This window comes from Diabrotica virgifera, chromosome 4 (genome assembly GCF_917563875.1).
Source record: "Diabrotica virgifera virgifera chromosome 4, PGI_DIABVI_V3a".
In the NCBI taxonomy this organism is placed as follows: domain Eukaryota; kingdom Metazoa; phylum Arthropoda; class Insecta; order Coleoptera; family Chrysomelidae; genus Diabrotica; species Diabrotica virgifera.
Window position 1 is genome coordinate 14,554,557 of NC_065446.1, and position 18,384 is coordinate 14,572,940.

Below are 18,384 nucleotides of genomic sequence, written 5' to 3' on the forward strand. Positions count from 1 at the left end.
TATGAGTTGCGTTCCTGGGACGACTTACTGAAAGATAGTTCATTCGATTACATGAAATCAACCCCAACTCAAGAATATCCGTCATAAAAAACTATAGCATGTGATCTGTCTTTAAAAAGACAACCAAATGCAACGACAGTAAAATTCTCGCATTAGAGACTTCATAGTAAATCACAAGGGAAAACCAGGAAAAACCTTGTGATACTATCCCGACATCGTAAGTATTTGGTCTTACATTAATTTACTCTCAAAAAATAATACCAAATTCTGACTTGTAACATGTTTAAATTATAAATAATATTAATAATACTAGATATATAAGTAATACTAAAATATAAAATATGTACTAGCTCGATATTATTGACTTACTAATCTTGGTATTTTCTTTCTATTGACTTCCTCTTTCAGTATGGGTAACCACATCCTACTTCATTCTACCGAGGAATTTGCGACACAATTGGTTTCATTTAGCATAATTAGAGCCGCTTCTTTGATTTTTCTCTTTTTACTATCTGATTCTTTCAGGACTATACTTGAATCTCTCCACTGAACTCTATGTTCATTATCCCATGCGTGTTGACATATTTGAGATCTCTCAAATTCTCTATTTTTAATATAAGATTGATGTTCACTTATTCTAAGGTCTAATGGTCTTGATGTCTCACCTAAATAAAATTGTTCGCATTCACAAGGTATTTTATAAATGCAATTCTTTGTTCTTTCTTGATCATTGTTAGGTTTAGTTTTAGATAGAATAGATCTCAATGTGTTTGTTGTTTTGAATGTTGTTGAAATGTTGAATTTATTTCCTATTGTTTTAAGTTTCTCGGATAGTCCTTTTATATATGGTATTGATATTTTCCTCGTATTATTTCTGGTGAATGTTGTAGGATCCCGTTCTAAGTCGTTCTGTTCCATTCGATCCAATCTTGACAATTCCTTATTTATAAACGATAAAGGATAATCATTTTTTAATAAAACAGATGTTAACAATTGTTTTTCTGCTAAAAAGGAATTTTCGTTAGAACAAGTAATTTTGGCTCTATCATATGATTTAATGATTCCCTTTTTAACGTTGATGTTGTGATTTGACTTGTAATTGAGATATCTGTTGGTGTGTGTTGGTTTTCTATACACTTGAGTCTCATATCCAATATCCTTCTTTGAGATCAAAACATCGAGGAAAGGTAGGCTGTTATTGTATTCCTTTTCCATTGTAAATTTTATTGTCGCTTCTTGATCGTTTATAATATTCAGGAACGTATCCAACAATTCTGATCTATGGGGCCATATTGAAAACACATCATCTACATATCTCCACCATACTCTGGGTTTTAAATTTTGTTTAGAAATAATATTAGTTTCGAAATCCTCCATAAATATATTAGCCAATAATGGAGATAAAGAAGAGCCCATTGCTAGACCAAAATTTTGTTTATAGAATTCATTGTTTAGTTGAAAATAGGTATTATTGGTACATAATGTCAATAACTCCATTATAGCTGATACATTTAGTCTTGTCCTAGTTGCCAATGTATTATCATTCTCTAATTTCGTTTTGATTATGTTTAAAGTTTTATCTAATGGTACATTTGTAAATAAACTGTTTATGTCAAAACTTACTAAAATATTATTTGGATTAAATTCAATAGTTGATAATTTGTTTAAAAAATGTTTTGTATTTTTTATAAAAGTGTCATCATTATTAGCAAATGGTTTTAGAATGTTTAATAAGAATTTTGATAGTTCACTACAAGGAGAATTGATGGTACTACAAATGGGTCTAAGTGGTATGTTCGCTTTATGAATTTTCGGCACTCCATAAAAATGTGGTGTCTTGCTGTAGTGAGGTGTCATTAATTTTCTTTGATAGTATGTTAGATCATTTTTAAATTTGAATAAAGTTCTATATATTTTGTTTTCCAGTGTCTTCGTTGGATCCTTCGTTAATTTGCTATAAGGTCCATTTGTAATTAGATCTGTAATTTTGTCCTCATATTGTATTTTATTCATTATTACAGTTGCATTGCCTTTATCCGCTGGTAGGATTGTTATGGAGTCATCATTTCTTAAAGTTTTTAAAGCTTTCATTTCTTCTTTGCTGATGTTCTGTTCAATTTGATTAGACTTTTCAAATTCAAGTTTACATAGTACCCTATATTGTTCTTTTTCATGAGTTGGTAGACACTGGGATATTTTCTCCACTGAGAAAATATCTCCAGTTAATAAAATTATTTTTTCATTTTAATTGTGGCTTATTTCCCATATAAATAATTCATCATAAAAATTCCACAAGGAAATAGCTTCAGAACAACAGTAAGATTTGTGAAAGTCAAAGTCTGTCATGGCTGGGAAATTTCCAGAGAGCAGAGATAAGATGATGCAAAAATACCAAAGAAAAAAATATTACAATGGAAGTCGATAGGAAGGCGAAAAAAAGGAAGGTCCAGAGGGAGATGGTTGGATGACGAGTAAGACGTTCTGATAACATGAACATAAGACAATGGAGAAGAAGGGCACACGAGAGATCTGAATGAAAGGAGGACGTAGCCAGACAGGCACAGAACCATCCAGGGTTATGAAGCCAAAAGGAGAAGAAGACTTTAGTATTCAATATTTCTTAGCAATAATTACGAATTGTTAAAAGGTTAAACGATGTACAGGTGTATGTGAAAACTACGGAGGAACAACACTACACGAGACAATATATAAAGAATAATAGCCGTATGAAAAAGAAACAAAAACCAAACAAGAAACAAAATTAAAATCAAAGTTGATAATAATCTGGTAAAATAGCAAGTAGCCTTTAGAGCAAATAGATCAGTAACTGACCAAGTTTTTACAATGAAAAAAATTAATAAACATGGCGTAAAACCATGTCTAAAAGAGACACGAAAATATATAAAGGAGGTGTACGTCCAAAGATGGACAGAGGAAAAGGATGAATGAAATAGAGGAAGTAATGTTAAATATAGTAGATAATGACCAAAAGCTTTTACATAAGCAATAGATTTATGTTGGACATACGGGTCATATTACCCTTATGCACACCAATAATGAATATAAAATTCTTTATTGTATGTCAAAAAATGCGAAATAACTGCCTCTTAAAACCTGCCAAATTTCATTTGAATATCTTAACCGGTTTTAGAGCAATAAATAAATCGTCAGTTTGTAAGAAAAACTTTAATATTTCGTATCTCAAAAACAAAGCATTTGCTCATATATTTATAGAACAAACCGTCATTATTTTTTCATCCAGAATCACCTCTTAAAGTTTGTCGCACTTGTTTAGAAACACCAATATTGATGAAGAACATGGCTAGTTGTTAAAGTACGTAACTTTTTTTTTATCCAACATAAGCGAACGAATCAAACAACAGAATTTAAGAAAACCTGAGGCTATAGCTGGGTTTTAATTTCAGTATTTTATATTTGCTAGAATATTCCACAGGGTGTAGTGAACTTTGAGAAAGAAACACAGTTTGATTGGTACACCCGGTATACAATTACAACTTACCTGTCTAGCAACAACATTATTACAGCAATATTGTAAAGGAATAATAGGGCAGTCAATGAGGGTATTTGGCTCCGAATTCCGTCCTACTAAATGGATTTACTTGATATTTTCACAGTAAGTAGGGAATAGCTCATGAAACAAAGTCTACCCTATGCCGATGTGCGCTTTTATCTTGGGGGTGGTTCTCACCCCTTCTCGGGGGTGAAAAATGTTTTGGTTAAAATAGCCAACGAAGAGGCTAGATAACGTAATTTTAAGCAAAAACTGTTCTATAATTATTTTTTGAAAACTCAATACTTTTTGAGTTAATCGTGGTTGAAAATTGGCCATTTTCATTGAAAAATGACACCTTTTCGGACGGATTTTTGCGACTAACTTAGAAAATAATTGTTGAATGCTCAAATCGGTGTATTCAATTCGGAATAACAGAGAAACGGTCAATTTTAGGTGTTTAATGATACTTACAACTTTTATAGTGCTTGAAAAGACCTTTAAAATGAGCAATACTAATTGTCGATTACATTCAAATTAAGCGAGATATTCTGCAAAAAACTTGATGACTAATGTATTTTAACCCTTAACTGGTGACCCTATTTTTAATTACATAAATGGTGACCATGAGTCTAACAGACTCCTGGCTAAAAAAGCTGTTTTTGTCAAGCTGGTACCTAAAAAATACAATAAAACAGTTTTTAATAATAAAACAATATTGTAATGTCATTTTTATTTAGCCAAAAAGAAAAAAAAAACAAACTGTAGGACTTATAACAAAAACAGAAAAAATGCTAACATGTTTTATAACACAAAATTTTTAAAGTCATATTCCAAAAAAAATTAAACATATACAAACTAATATAATATATGTATGTTTACAAATAGGTCCATTTTACAAAAAAAATTGTTTAAAACAACATAATTGCAATTCTGCACAAAACCTGCAAATCACAAAAAACGTTAAAAATCTATTCTACTCTGGTACAATTTATACACATTTCATCACTTTCTATATAATATCCTTCTTCCACATCATCATCAGTAATGTCACTGTTCGCCTCATTATACAATTTTGTGCACATTTCTTCGAAAACATCGTCTAATACTCTTACAGCTTTACGAACACTATCCATATTAACATAACACTAATGGTGACCTTACGTCTAGTAGACTCCGCGACGTAAATATTTCGAAAACGGGAAAAGCGAGGTACCCCTCATTAACACATTCGAATATACTCTAAAAAGCTAGGAAGGTACACCGAATTATAGGTTGCTACGTATTTGTGGCGAGAAACGCAGACGCGTTAATAAACGTGCGGAGTCTGTGAGACGCATGGTCACCAGTTAAGGGTTAAGAAGAAATGAGAAGTATATTTAACCCCTCATCCATCAGAATTTAAATACATCGTTTTCCCTCTACAATACTTTTTACTATAGTGTTATTGATATGATCAAAAAGTTGGACTGGTTTAAAATGAATCGATTTTAAAAAAAATAAGGTCAGATTATAGAACGCATTTTTAAATTTTCTTAAAAATCTTCCTTATTCTCCATGTAACTCGAAAATAATAAGAGATACGAAAAAAAGATACCCCACAAAAATGTAGGGTTTCTTTTTTTTTTCAAAATTTCATTTTTATTTTTCATTACTATATCTCTTATTATTTTCAAGTTACATGGAGAAAAAGGAAGATTCTTAAGGAAATTTAAAAATGCTCTATATAACTTGGTCTTTTTTTTCAAAAACCATTCATCTCAAACCCGTTCAACTTTCTGAACATAAAAATAACACTATAGTAAAAGGTATTGTAGAAGGAAAACGATGCATTTCCATTTTGGTGGATGGGGGTTAAAATTACTTCTTATTTTTCTTAAAACACATTAGTTATGCATTTTGTTTGCAGCATATCTCGCTTAGTTTTAATATAATGGACCTTTTATATAGCTCATTTTAAAGGTCTTTTCAAGCTCCACAAAAGGTCTTAGTCGCATTATACACCTAAAATCGACCGTTTCTCTGTTATTTCAAGTTAAATATACCAATTTGAGAATGTATTAAAAAACAAACTATTTTCACCTACCATATCTCTTTTTGTATTATAACTAGAAGAGCTATGGAGGCAAGAGTCTCTTTGTTTTTTTATAACTTACAAAAATGTTGAATAATATAGTTTTTTTAGTTTAATGCATAGTTTTTAAGGTATTCGCAAAAAACCTTCCGAAAAGGTATTATGTTTCAATGAAAATGGCCAATTTTCAGCCACGAATAACTCAAAAAGTATTGAGTTAAAAAAAATATAGAACAGTTTTTGCGTACAATTTGGTTCTCTAGCGAATCTTGAGAATCCCTTGAGAAGGGGTGGGAACCACCCCCAAGATAAAAACACATATCGGCATAGAGTAGTCTTTGAATTAAGAGATAAGTAGAGGCTAGGACCAACATTTAATTAAAATCCATGCAGTAGGATAGAATTCGGAGGTAATATCCTATTCTTGCTCCCATTGACTGGCGTATAAGGCGATATTAAAAAAATCACTTAAATCGGACAACAGGTTTAGAAAATTCAAGACATCAAATATGACCAATTTTGTGGTGGGGTGGGCCGTTTTCTCTGACTTGCAGTGTATAATTAAAATAAAATAATTGTAGAAAATAAAATTAAATTCAATAAAACTGAATAAAATTAAATAAAATTAAATAAAATAAATCGAATCGGTCGAATCGAATATAATCGAGTCTATAAGAAGTATTCACTTCTGCCGGAACTATTTTTTATTTCAGGTAAGAAAAATATTAATAAAAAGTAATTTAGTGAATACTTTACCTGTTGAGGAGGAGCTGGAACAACAAATGACGAAATTTTCGACTCTAGATCGGTGTTGCTAGATGAAGAGGAATGCACGTTTAAAGGAAAAAGAGGTGGAGCGTTGGATTTTTGTTCTTCCGCCGGTTGAGGGGTTGTTATCCTTTTATTTATTATTTTTTCTTCGATTAGTGCTCGCACACTGAAACTTGCCGTTTGTAAAGGCGGGCCACCGGCTTCTTTTTTCTCGCATTTTTTACTCTCAGCGTCCTGAAACAAAAATACAGTAAAAATAATTTAAAATTACAGGGTGTAACAAAAATACAGGTCATAAATTAAACCACATATTCTGGGACCAAAAATAGTTCGATTAAGCCTAGCTTACCTTAGTACAAATATGCCTACAAAAAAAGGTATAGCCCTTTGAAGTTACAAAATGAAAATTGATTTTTTCCAATATATCGAAAACTATTATAGATTTTTTATCGAAAATGGCAATGTGGCATTTTTATGGCAGGAACATTTTAAAAAGAAATTATAGTAAAATTTGTGCACCCCATAAAAAATTAATGGGGGTTTTGTTCCCTTAACCCCCCCCCCCAAGCTTTTATGTACGCTCCAATTAAATTATTGTTCTGGTACCAGTAGTTAAACACAACGTTTTTAAAACTTTTTTGCCTCCTAGTATTTTTGTGATAAACCAGTTTTAATCGAGTTGCGGCTTCTTTTTTAATATATTTACATAAAAATTTTATGGAGGTTTTGTGCCATTAAGTCCCCCAAATGTTTGTGTACGTTCCAATTAAACTATGATTACCGTACTATTAGTTAAACACAATGTTTTTAAAACTTTTTTGCCTCTTAGTCTTTTTTCCATAAGACACCTTTTATCGAGATATGGCTTCTTTTCTAATATAGTTCAAAATATATCTCAAACTGTAATTTATAAATAAATTTTCATATTACTACCAGGTCTCTTGCCAGTATACAAATATGTGGTGGATTTGACAAAAATTCAAAATATCTCGATAAAAACTAGCTTTTCGAAAAAATACTAAGAGGAAAAAACGTTTTAAAAATATTGTGTTTAGCTAATGGTGCCACAATAATAATTTAATTGGAACGTACGCAAAAGTTTGGGGGCTTCAAAGGAACAAAACCCCCATAAAATTTTTATGGGGTTCACAAATTTCACTATAATTTCTTTTTAAGATGTTCCTGCCATAAGAATACCACATGTCCATTTTTATTAAAAAATCTATAATAGTTTTCGATATATCGGAAAAAATCGATTTTCATTTTGTAACTTCAAAGGGCTATAACTTTTTTTGTATGCATATTTGTACTAAGGTAAGTTAGGATCAATCGAACTATTTTTGGTCCCAGAATATGTGATTTAATTTATGACCTGTATTTTTGTTACACCCTGTATATTTGAAATATGTATTTTAAATGTAACGGGCGGCATATTTACAAATGCCCCTATACTACGGCACCAGAATGCTGAAATCGATTAGCCTTTGATATACACCATTACGCTCAAACCCTCATTGATTTCGGCCCCTATTAAATTATAAGACATCTATTAAATTATGGTGTCTAAGTTTTTATTGCAATTATTAATATTATTGTACGTAAGTATTGTATATTTATATTTCAATTTCTTGCTTGAAAAACAGGAATAGATATGTCTTTTCTTTTCTGAAAAATGTCTTTGGCCGAGCCAATTAGCCAGACTTGTTTGTGATTGATTGCAGATTTATAGTCATAAATTTCTTATTTCATAACATACGTACTACAATATTATTTTTGTAGATACATATATACATACTTTTATATTTTTAATAGAAATGTCGAAATTTTTAATAGAAATGTCTAAACAGCAATAAACAAGCATACTTAAGAATGTGTTTTTTACCCTAACCCGAGAAACAAATAAAACAAAAATTATAAAAAAAACGCCATTGAATAAAAAAGAAATAAATATTTTTTATTTTTATTTATTTATAAGTACAGATATAATTACACGTATACAGTGCGTCCATAAATTATCGCATAAAATCATTATTAGCTAAATAAACCACATTATAAAAAATTACCGAATCAGGTCGACTTTTAGTGTCCAAATATTTTTACATTAAATTAATTGACACAAAAAGACGAATGTGCGTAATTTATTTAATTCAAAATACATTTGACTTCTGTCATTAAACAGAAATAAAATTTTTATTTGGCAAATAAACATTGCTTTTCGCTTAAATTAAATGTTCAAACTGTCAAGAGGCAGGTGGGTGGCAGCTTAAAAATTGAATTTAAGCAAAAATAATGTTTCTATTTGAAATAAATATTTTATTTCTGTTTTCTGACAACAGTAAGATGTATTTTGAATTAATTAAACTACACAAAGTTTTCTTTTTGTGTCAATCAATTTAATTAAAAAATTGTTTTTGGACACCCTGTATAAATAATTATGTTAATGTTTATATTACTGGATAGAGAATTAAATTGCCTTTTAAATGAGCTATCACACAATCCCTATTCTTATTGAAAAAATCATCGATTACGTCATCCCGTCCAGACGTATGACGTCACTAGTCTGATATATGGCAAAAATCATAAATTAAAATCAAAAATCGACCTGTTTCAGTAATTTCTAATACTGTTGTTTATTTAGTTAATAATGAATTTATGCGTTTCTTTATGGACGCACTGTATACGAGTAATTATATCTGTACTTAGAAATAAATAAAAATAAAAAATATTTATTTGGTTTTTATTCATTGGCGGTTTTGTCTTAATTTTTGTTTTATTTGTTTCTAGGGATAGGGTCAAAAACACATTCTTAAGTATTCTAGGTTTATTGCAATTTCGACATTTCTATTTGAATACAATAAATTGAAATATGCAATATTTAAAATAATTTTAATTGCAATACATACTTAAGCACCATAATTTAATAGACGTCTTATAATTTAGTAGGTGGCTAAATCAATGAGGGTTTGTAGCGTAATAGTATATTTCAAAGGCTAATCGATTTCAGCATAGTATAGCAGCATTTGTAAATATGCTAACGGGCGGACAGCCGATCGGTGGTCTATCTGTTTCTTTTTACCTAGCGATCCCGCTCATGGGAAAGACAAAATAGCTATAAAGTGAATATTAGCCAATGGCATCCTTGATATTGGCGTTACACTGGTTACACCTCTATTCAAAGAGGTGCTCATACCTCACCTAGTCTATTCTTAATATATCTATGGTTTTCACACGCCTCATTACCGACTTTTGTTCTTAATATCTTTTGACAACGATTTGCGGAGTGGAAATCAAAACGTTAAGTATTTTTTAGGTAAAAATAAATATATAATTGTGATTACAACCCAACTGTGGCTGATCCCATATAAACATAACATTTTTGTATGGATGCTATACAATGTGCAACTTCTATCACTACTAATATATATTAAAAACGAACAATTTCTCACGCAGTGAGAAAAGTCTGCCATTGCAGTGAGAACCATTTTTTCTCACGGGTTCTCCTACGGTTTTATATTCATATAATCGCCGTTTCCATGGTAACATGCACAATACAAACAAAATAATTTTGTCAAACAATATGTGTTGAAGCAAAACTACCAGTAATTACCTTTCAAAACCGTTCAAAAATAACTATTAATTAGAATTTAAAAAAATAAATAACGTATATTAATTTTAAGAATAATAAATACCTATATGTATATGTCTGTATTTTAATTCAATTTATGCATATAAGATACCTAAAAGCAACTAAATTATTTAATTTTGAAGTTTGAACTCTTGACAAAACCGCATCCATAGAAAAAGCACAGTGTACAACACATGAGAAAATGACATATTTCCCCTCGCTTGATTTGAGTCACTCGCCTCGTGCCTCAGCTCGTGCCAACAAACTTCTGCCCTCGTGAGAAATATGTCTTTTTTCTCACTTGTTGTACAATATACTATTAATTTAAGTAGAGTTTTCAGCTACGGATTTAATGCTCATGCTTGGTATTAGCTTTGCTAATAAACTAAAGTTTCGCAACTATCTGTATTAATTCATGGGAATTCATTACTTATACAGATTGTCTAATTATGACGTTAAGGGGACGTTGACCATTGTACTCACGTAATAGTAATTATGTGTTTGATGCATGTAGGATAGAATTTCACTTTGACCATTGTCTAGTGAACCATTCCAAGTTCAGTTAATTTAGTTTAACTGCTGTTGTTTGGAATATGGCTGTTCAATTCGTATAATGGGCTAAAGCGATTACGGAATCCATATGTCTCCGGACTTGCATGAGATGCTGATGGCAATAAATCATTATTTCTATCATGGAGTTTAACAAGCACCATAAAACCAAAATTAAACAAAGTAATAACAAAACTAAAGCAAATAATCAAATGGAAGTAAAGTTATAAATATGATTACGTAGGTACTTGTCTAAGAATTAATAAAGAAATAAAACTTATACAAGAATACGTTCTATGTTTTAACGATACAATGCTTACTTAATTATGGTATAGTAGCAAAACTATAAACTGGACAGTATCACAGTTATTCCAATTCGAGATAACTTACAACTTGTTTGTACTGATATTAAAGTTTTCTCTAATTTTTTACATAAAATATTTATCCCATCTCTTATTCGCTAGATGCATGACTGATGCGACACATAGCGCCTTCACCTGACATTTTTGGAGCTCACAATTTGAGGTTAAGCATATGATAAATACATATTTTGTAAAAAAAAGAACCTGTAACTCCTGATGAGAGTCTAATAAGTTTCGAAACCGGTAGAGGTGCTTGCTGCACTCTCTGATTGAACTGGAATGATGATGCGGCTGTAGTTTCGTGTTGCAACGAAATTGAAATTGGATATCCATTTTTGACATATTGTGTAGTTGCAAATTAATAATAATTGGTATTTTAACGATATTAAATTTTTCCAATTTATGTTTATAATGGATGTAGTATTTAGAAATGGGTTTCTAAAAAATTTATCACAATTTATATTTTCAACCTTAAACGGATCAGAGAGAGAAAACCTATACCCGTTTTTAAATTAGGAAAAGTAATTCAAATTTACCGCGCTGTAATGCTTGTTTGTAACTGGTCCAACCGCAAGCAAGTTTACTCCAATAATGTATGAAATTTTGACACTATTGACATTTAAAATTCATTGGATAACTAAGTTAGATCGGCAATTTTTGCGATTTCTGAGTTATTCCTTTAATTTTTATATTTTGTCCAGTTGCACCAACAAATAAACGATTGATTTTTTGATTTGGATTGCCCGTTTATTTTAAAATATAATAATTGTCAAAAAACTGTCAATTAAAAAGAGAAATTTTAACGATTCTCCCGAAAAGTAATACATTTTTTACCATCAAATATAATAACAGAACACTTTTCTTTTCTTTCGAAATAGGTTAAAATTTAATATTTTGTGGAAGAATCGAAAATTTCTGTTTTTAATTTGACAGTGTTTTGAAAATTCTATTTTAAAATAAACGAACAATCCAAATCAATCGTTTATTTGTTGGTGCAACTGGACATTAGTCTGCTTTTATACTTATAAAAAACTGTTGTTTTTTAAATTCTTTAGCGACGTATAATTGTTATACATATTAGTTTATAAGTTGTCCCATACTGATTACTGGATTACCGACCAAAGCTGATATGGTCAACCAAAAAAGAAGATAAGTCTAGTGTTTTTGATAATGACATTATTTGGTCTGAAACTGCCTTATGAGTTGTTTACTCATCCTCTTGTACTTTGCATATCGTCGTTGCCAAGTCAAAAGCTGCTAAGTGGGACTTTTTCACAAAAGGAGATATCTGTACCATTTAACAGATTTTTACGTTGGTCACCGTCCTATAAATACAGTTATAATGGTAATTCATATAATTGCTGAAATATCCAAGTTTGAAAAATTTGTTATGTGAGCGGGTATCGCAATAAACATGCTATGTGGAGTCCTCATCCACGTAGAAGAAAATATTTACATAACGCGCGCCCGTCATACACTGCTATGTGGATTTCTTCATGCACATAGCAGAAATAATTAACGATCTTAAATTGAACGTTTAGGTTTTATCGGTCTCCTGTTAAATTCTATAAAACCCACATAGCAGCTTTTGACTTGGCAACGACGATATGATATTTGTAGGCAACAGCCAGCTATGGTTGGAAAGGTATGAGGTTGGATATTTTTGTGATACTATGTGATATATCAAATTAAGATTATTTTATGTATGTGTGCAATGATTTTGTGTGTTGTGTGATTCTGTGTTTGTAAATGTTCGTAATAATAGTATGGTCCAGTTAGACCCAAACCCAGACATCCAAAGTGAAAGTTATCCTCCAACACCAAATTGTTCTATATGGTCCACATAATGTTCAGAAAAAAGTCACACCATTTTGAGCGTCGGGTTTGGGGTGGAGAGGGGGGAGAAATCTTTAAATTCGTAGTTTTTTAGGTTTTTCGTTAATATTTCTAAAACTAAGCGGTTTAGCATGAACAACCTTCTACACAAAATTGTTCTACATTAAATTTGAAATAAAAAAGGCCCATGCATAACCCTTCTAATATAAACGGTTCCAAAGTTACGGAGGTAGTATAATATAACTGGTCCAAAAAAAGGCCTAACACAAACATCCAAAGTAAAAGTTTTCCTCCAACACCAAAATGTTCTATATGGTCCACATATTGTTCAGTAAAAAGTTACACCATTTTGAGCGTCCGGTTTGGGGGGGAGATGGGGGAGAAGTCGGTAAATTAGTAGTTTTTTTTAAGTTTTTCGTCAATATTTATAAAACTATGCTTCAGCGTAAGGAATGTTCTATAGAAAAATGTTTTACATAAAATTCAAAACAAAAAAGGGTCTATACATAATTGTTATAAAATCAACGGTTCCAGAGTTACGGAGGGTAAAAACTGGAGGTTTTCGATACTTTTTATAATTACCGATTTCTCCCCCATCTCCCCCCCCCAAACCCGACGCTCAAAATGGTATGACCTTTTTCGGAACATTATGTGGACCATATATAGAACAATTTGGTGTTGGAGGATAACTTTCACTTTGGATGTCTGGGTTTTTGGTATAGTTATATGATAGATATTGCCCAAAAAATATAAAAAGTATCGAAAACCTCCAGTTTTTACCCTCCGTAACTCTGGAACCGTTGATTTTATAACAATGATGTATAGAACATTTTTTGTTTTAAATTTTATGTAGAACATTTTTCTATGTAACATTGTTTACACTAAAGCATAGTTTTAGAAATATTGACGAAAAACTTAAAAAAACTACTAATTTACCGACTTCTCTCCCATCTCCCTCCCAAACCGGACGCTCAAAATGGTGTAACTTTTTACTGAAAAATATGTGGACCATATAGAACATTTTGGTGTTGGAGGAAAACTTTTACTTTGGATGTTTGGGTTAGGCCTTTTTGAAGTTATACTTCTTTACGGGCGTAATGACGGTGAAATTTTATATGGTAAAACCTAGCGACCGGGCGCATGCGCATTATAACTTTGTTCTGATTGGATGTTCAAATGGCATGACAAAAATTATCCAATATGGCAGCTGTGGCACAGCTGTGGGACTGTGGTTTGGTTATAATGCATGCTTGTTGCGTTTTAAAATTTGTAGGAAGAGAAACAACAAACAAAAAGTTAGTTAATGCCTATTTAAATAGTTTTCATATTATATTTTTGGACTTATTTACATAGAAGAGATGATTGTTGCATGCCAATGTGAAAGCTCATCAAACTGGTAAAGAATCTTTCACTGGTAAGTGTTTTATAAATAGTTGATCAAATTTTGTTATGATATTTGAACATAGCCACTTTGCACGACGCAAGTGATTGCGAAATTTATTAGTCGTTATACGGGCTCCGATACCTACCTTGAACCTACCAAAATACATAAGTATTATGTAATACTTTTATTTACATAATTTGATTACCATCAAAATTTCTATCAATATTCACCTAATATATTGTTTTCTTACTCTATGTTTTGTTGTATTTTTTCAATTCTAAATCATTTCAATTCAAAATCAAAATAATTTGATTTACATAAGTTAAAAATGTCAAAAGGTTAATCTGTTTAGTTAGACGATCTTCGCACATAATGACAAGCTGTCTCTGTGGCGAAGTTTTAATGCGAGTGAATCCCAATACAACGCAAATACCAGCCGCGTGGTAAGTTGGTTCGAATCCCAATATAAACTTTTACTTTTTTATTTTTTTATACATTTTATGATTGTAAGTATTTTTATTATATAATTTTATTTTCAGAAAATACGTATTTAGTTAAAAAATTTTCCGACAATTAATGTTCAGAAATCATTTGTGGCATTTTTAATGTGTTTGTGTGTGTTTTATTTTTTATTATTTTAATTTTTGGCACTGTTTTAATAAAAATGTTTGAGAAGTAGTAAGTATAAATTAATTTAATATTTAAATAGAATATAAATAAAAAGTATATTAATTTCGTTTATAATCATATAATCATATAATAGAAGTATAACTTCTTACGTGCGTACACAGTACACACAAGTTCTTTTTTTGGACCAGTTATACTATATTACCTCCGTAACTTTGGAACCATTCATTTTAGAAAGATTATGCATAGGACCTTTTTTATTTCAAATTTAATGTATAACAATTTTGTATAGAGGGTTGTTCATGCTAAACCGCATAGTTTTAGAAATATTGGCGAAAAACTTAAAAAACTACGAATTTACCGATTTCTCCCCCCTCTCCCCCCCCCCCAAACCCAACGCTCAAAATGTTGTGACGTTTTTCTGGACATTGTGTGGACCATATAGAACAATTTGGTGTTGAAGGATAACTTTCACTTTGGATGTCTGGGTTATGCTATCTTTTGGATCAACTATACTATACTATAATGAGTTTTTTCGGTAAGTTAATTTTATGTAGATATTGTGTGTTGCATAAATATGTGTAGTATATGATGGTGATAATATGTAGTTCACATTTCTCTGAGCTCTATTATTAGTATGTTTTTATTGTTGACTTCTTCTTTAAGTATTTTTTTTATTTACTTTAATGCCTCGACAACTAATGGCCATTAGCATGGTACAGTGAATTTTTCCAATAAGGTACCTAGTGCAATTTGTAGTGTATGTGTTGAGTAAATGTCTGGTTACTCATCAAAGTCGACGTCATTATCTTTGCAAAGAGACTCTAATTATATCCGAACGTCTGCGGTCCCTCTGGTGAGTATCGATCCCACAAGGAAGTAAATATTTTCATTCAATAATTTTTAATAAACGAAAAATTCTCTATCCAGGTGAGATTCGACCTCACGGCCTTTGTGTCCAAAGGTAGGCGCTTTTACCACTGAGCTACAGAGGGGGTTCTTTAAGTATTGGTAACCAAAGCGTACTTTAAAGCAGTACTTCCGATTGCAACTCTAAAACCGGAAGTCCGAGGTCAAATGTCTCACCTTTAATGCAATCCTTGGGTTATACGCTTTTATTCGACACTTCATTTTGGCATTTTATCTGATACAGATGACGTGGATAATTCAGCGTTTTTACATTTTAAAATGGCTGAAAACAATATTTATAGTGTACGATAGTGTACTTAGAATATACAGGGTGTCCCGAAAAGATTGGTCATAAATTATTATACCATAGATTTTGGGGTCAAAAATAGGTTGATTAAACCTCACTTACCTATATAAAATAGTGCACACAAAACAGTTACAGTCCTTTGAAGTTACAAAATGAAAATCGATTTTTTTTTCATATAATATATTATCGAAAACTTTTTTAAACTCGAGATTTTTTTTGAAAATGAACATGAGGCATTCTCATGGCAGCAACATCTTGAAAAAATTATAGTGAAATTTGTACACCCCATAAAAATTTTATGGGGGTTTTGTTTCTTTAAACCCCCCCTCAAACTTTTGTGTACGTTCCAATTAAATCATTATTTTGGCCCCAATGTTTTTAAAACTTTTTCGATAAGCCAGTGTTTATCAACATATTTTGAATATTCGTCGAATCCACCACTATTTGTATATGGTTAAAGATAGGGATGGCGGTTTTTGACAAAACACCGGTTTTCGATTAAACCGTTTTTTTTACGGTTTAACCTGGCGGTTATAACCGGCCCAAAAAACCGGTTTTTCCAAAAACCGGTTTTCGATTTATTTAATCCAATAGGTTACAATGTTACATTTAAAATGCACTTTAGTTTCCGATACTCCACTCGACTCGATACTCGATATCAATATGATCAAAATTAGTACTATCGAAAGAACATCAATATCAATATAAATAAAACACAATTTTTAATTAAACCATTTTATTCTATGAATTATGTATTATATTTATTTATTATTTTATTATTATTATATATTTATTTATTATTATTAAATATAATATAGCGTACGATTAATATATACATAAAATACAATTTAACCCAACCATTTCAACTTATAAAAAATTTCCCAGACTCTTTCAAATGGGATTTAAAAAAAATAATATCAACATAAATATTTTACTTAAAAATAAATTGGATAATGCACTTTATCTTTTATTTTTACTACCATCAAAAAAAATTATTATGTATGTATTTCTTTTAACACGTTTGTGTATTTGTATAATTGATAAAATAAAATTTGAATTATGGTTTTGTTTGGAATAATTACTTGAGAATAATAATTATGATTGGGATCCAAAATAATACCTAACCTAATCCTAATCACCGTAAAAACCTAATAACCGGTTTTTACTTAAAAAAAAAAGAAAAAAAAACGGTTATAACCGGGACAAAACAACCGGTAAAACCGGTTATTGCAAAGTAAAAAAACCGGTTTTAGGTTAAAACCGGTAGGTTTTTCCCATCCCTAGTTAAGTACGATTATAGAGACATGTTAATTATCTAAAAATTTATTTATAATTTACATTTTTGGGTATATTTTGGAAAAAGAAGACACATCTCGATAAAAGGTGACTTGTCAAAAAAAGACTAAGAGGAAAAAAGTTTTAAAAACACTTTGTTTAACTAATGGTACCACAATAATAGTTTAATTGGAACATACACAAATATTTGGGGGTTTAAAGGAACAAAACCCCCACAATTTTTTTATGTAAATATATTAAAAAAGAAGCCGCATCTCGGTTTATCGAAAAAATACTAAGAGGCAAAAAAGTTTTAAAAACGTTGTGTCTAACTAATGTTATCACAATAATGAATTAATTGAAACGTACACGAAACTTTGGGGGGTTTAAGGGAACAAAACCCCCATAAAAGATTTATGTTGTGGACAAACTTGAGTATAATTTTGTTTTAAGATGATCCTGCCATTAGAATGATACATGTTCATTTTCAATAAAAAATCTCTAAGTTTTCGATAAATTGAAAAAAAATCGATTTTCATTTTGTAACTTCAAAGGGCTGTAACTTTTTTTAATACCACATTTGTACTAAGGTAAGTTAGGTTCAATCGAACTATTTTTGACCCCAGAATGTGTGGTATAATTTATGACCAATATTTTCGGGACACCCTGTATATACTTAAGGTCGCGGCAGATTATCATGCTCGAATCGTTTCCAGCACGTAGCGTAGTCTCCGAAAAACCTGATTTTACAAAGAGGTGTTGATACGATACGTTCCGGACAGTCTGAATTGTTCAAATTTAAAACCATTAAAATCAATATTTTTCAGAAACTAAACGCTACGTGCTGGAAACGATTCGTACATGATAATCTGCAGCAACCTTTACTCTAAATCGCTCTTCGCCTATCATATTTTCAACTTTTTTTCAAGTATGTACATCTTTTATGGATGTTGATAGTATTTTATTTACGGTATTTATTAATGCTATTCCTCTGTAATTACTGCATTCCGTTTTGTCTCCTATTTTGTGTAATAGGCAAATAATTGCTTCCTCCCAACCTTTTGGTATTCATTCTTTTATCCATATATCCTTCACGATCTTGTATATCCAACCATTTAGCAATTTTCTACCATATTTCATCATCTCTACTGTTA

At 30.8% G+C, this 18,384-nt stretch overlaps 1 protein-coding gene across 4 annotated transcripts in view; it reads right to left on the reverse strand.

Annotated features, from left to right (window-relative positions):
- LOC114339639 (serine-rich adhesin for platelets) overlaps positions 1-18,384 on the reverse strand; it is a 1,513,912-nt gene that overhangs the window by 70,160 nt on the left and 1,425,368 nt on the right. For all 4 annotated transcript variants that reach the window (XM_028290316.2, XM_028290307.2, XM_028290298.2 and 1 more), the window contains one exon: positions 6,342-6,590. In XM_028290316.2, coding sequence (XP_028146117.2) covers positions 6,342-6,590 — 249 coding nt within the window. The remainder of the gene's footprint in view (positions 1-6,341; positions 6,591-18,384) is intronic.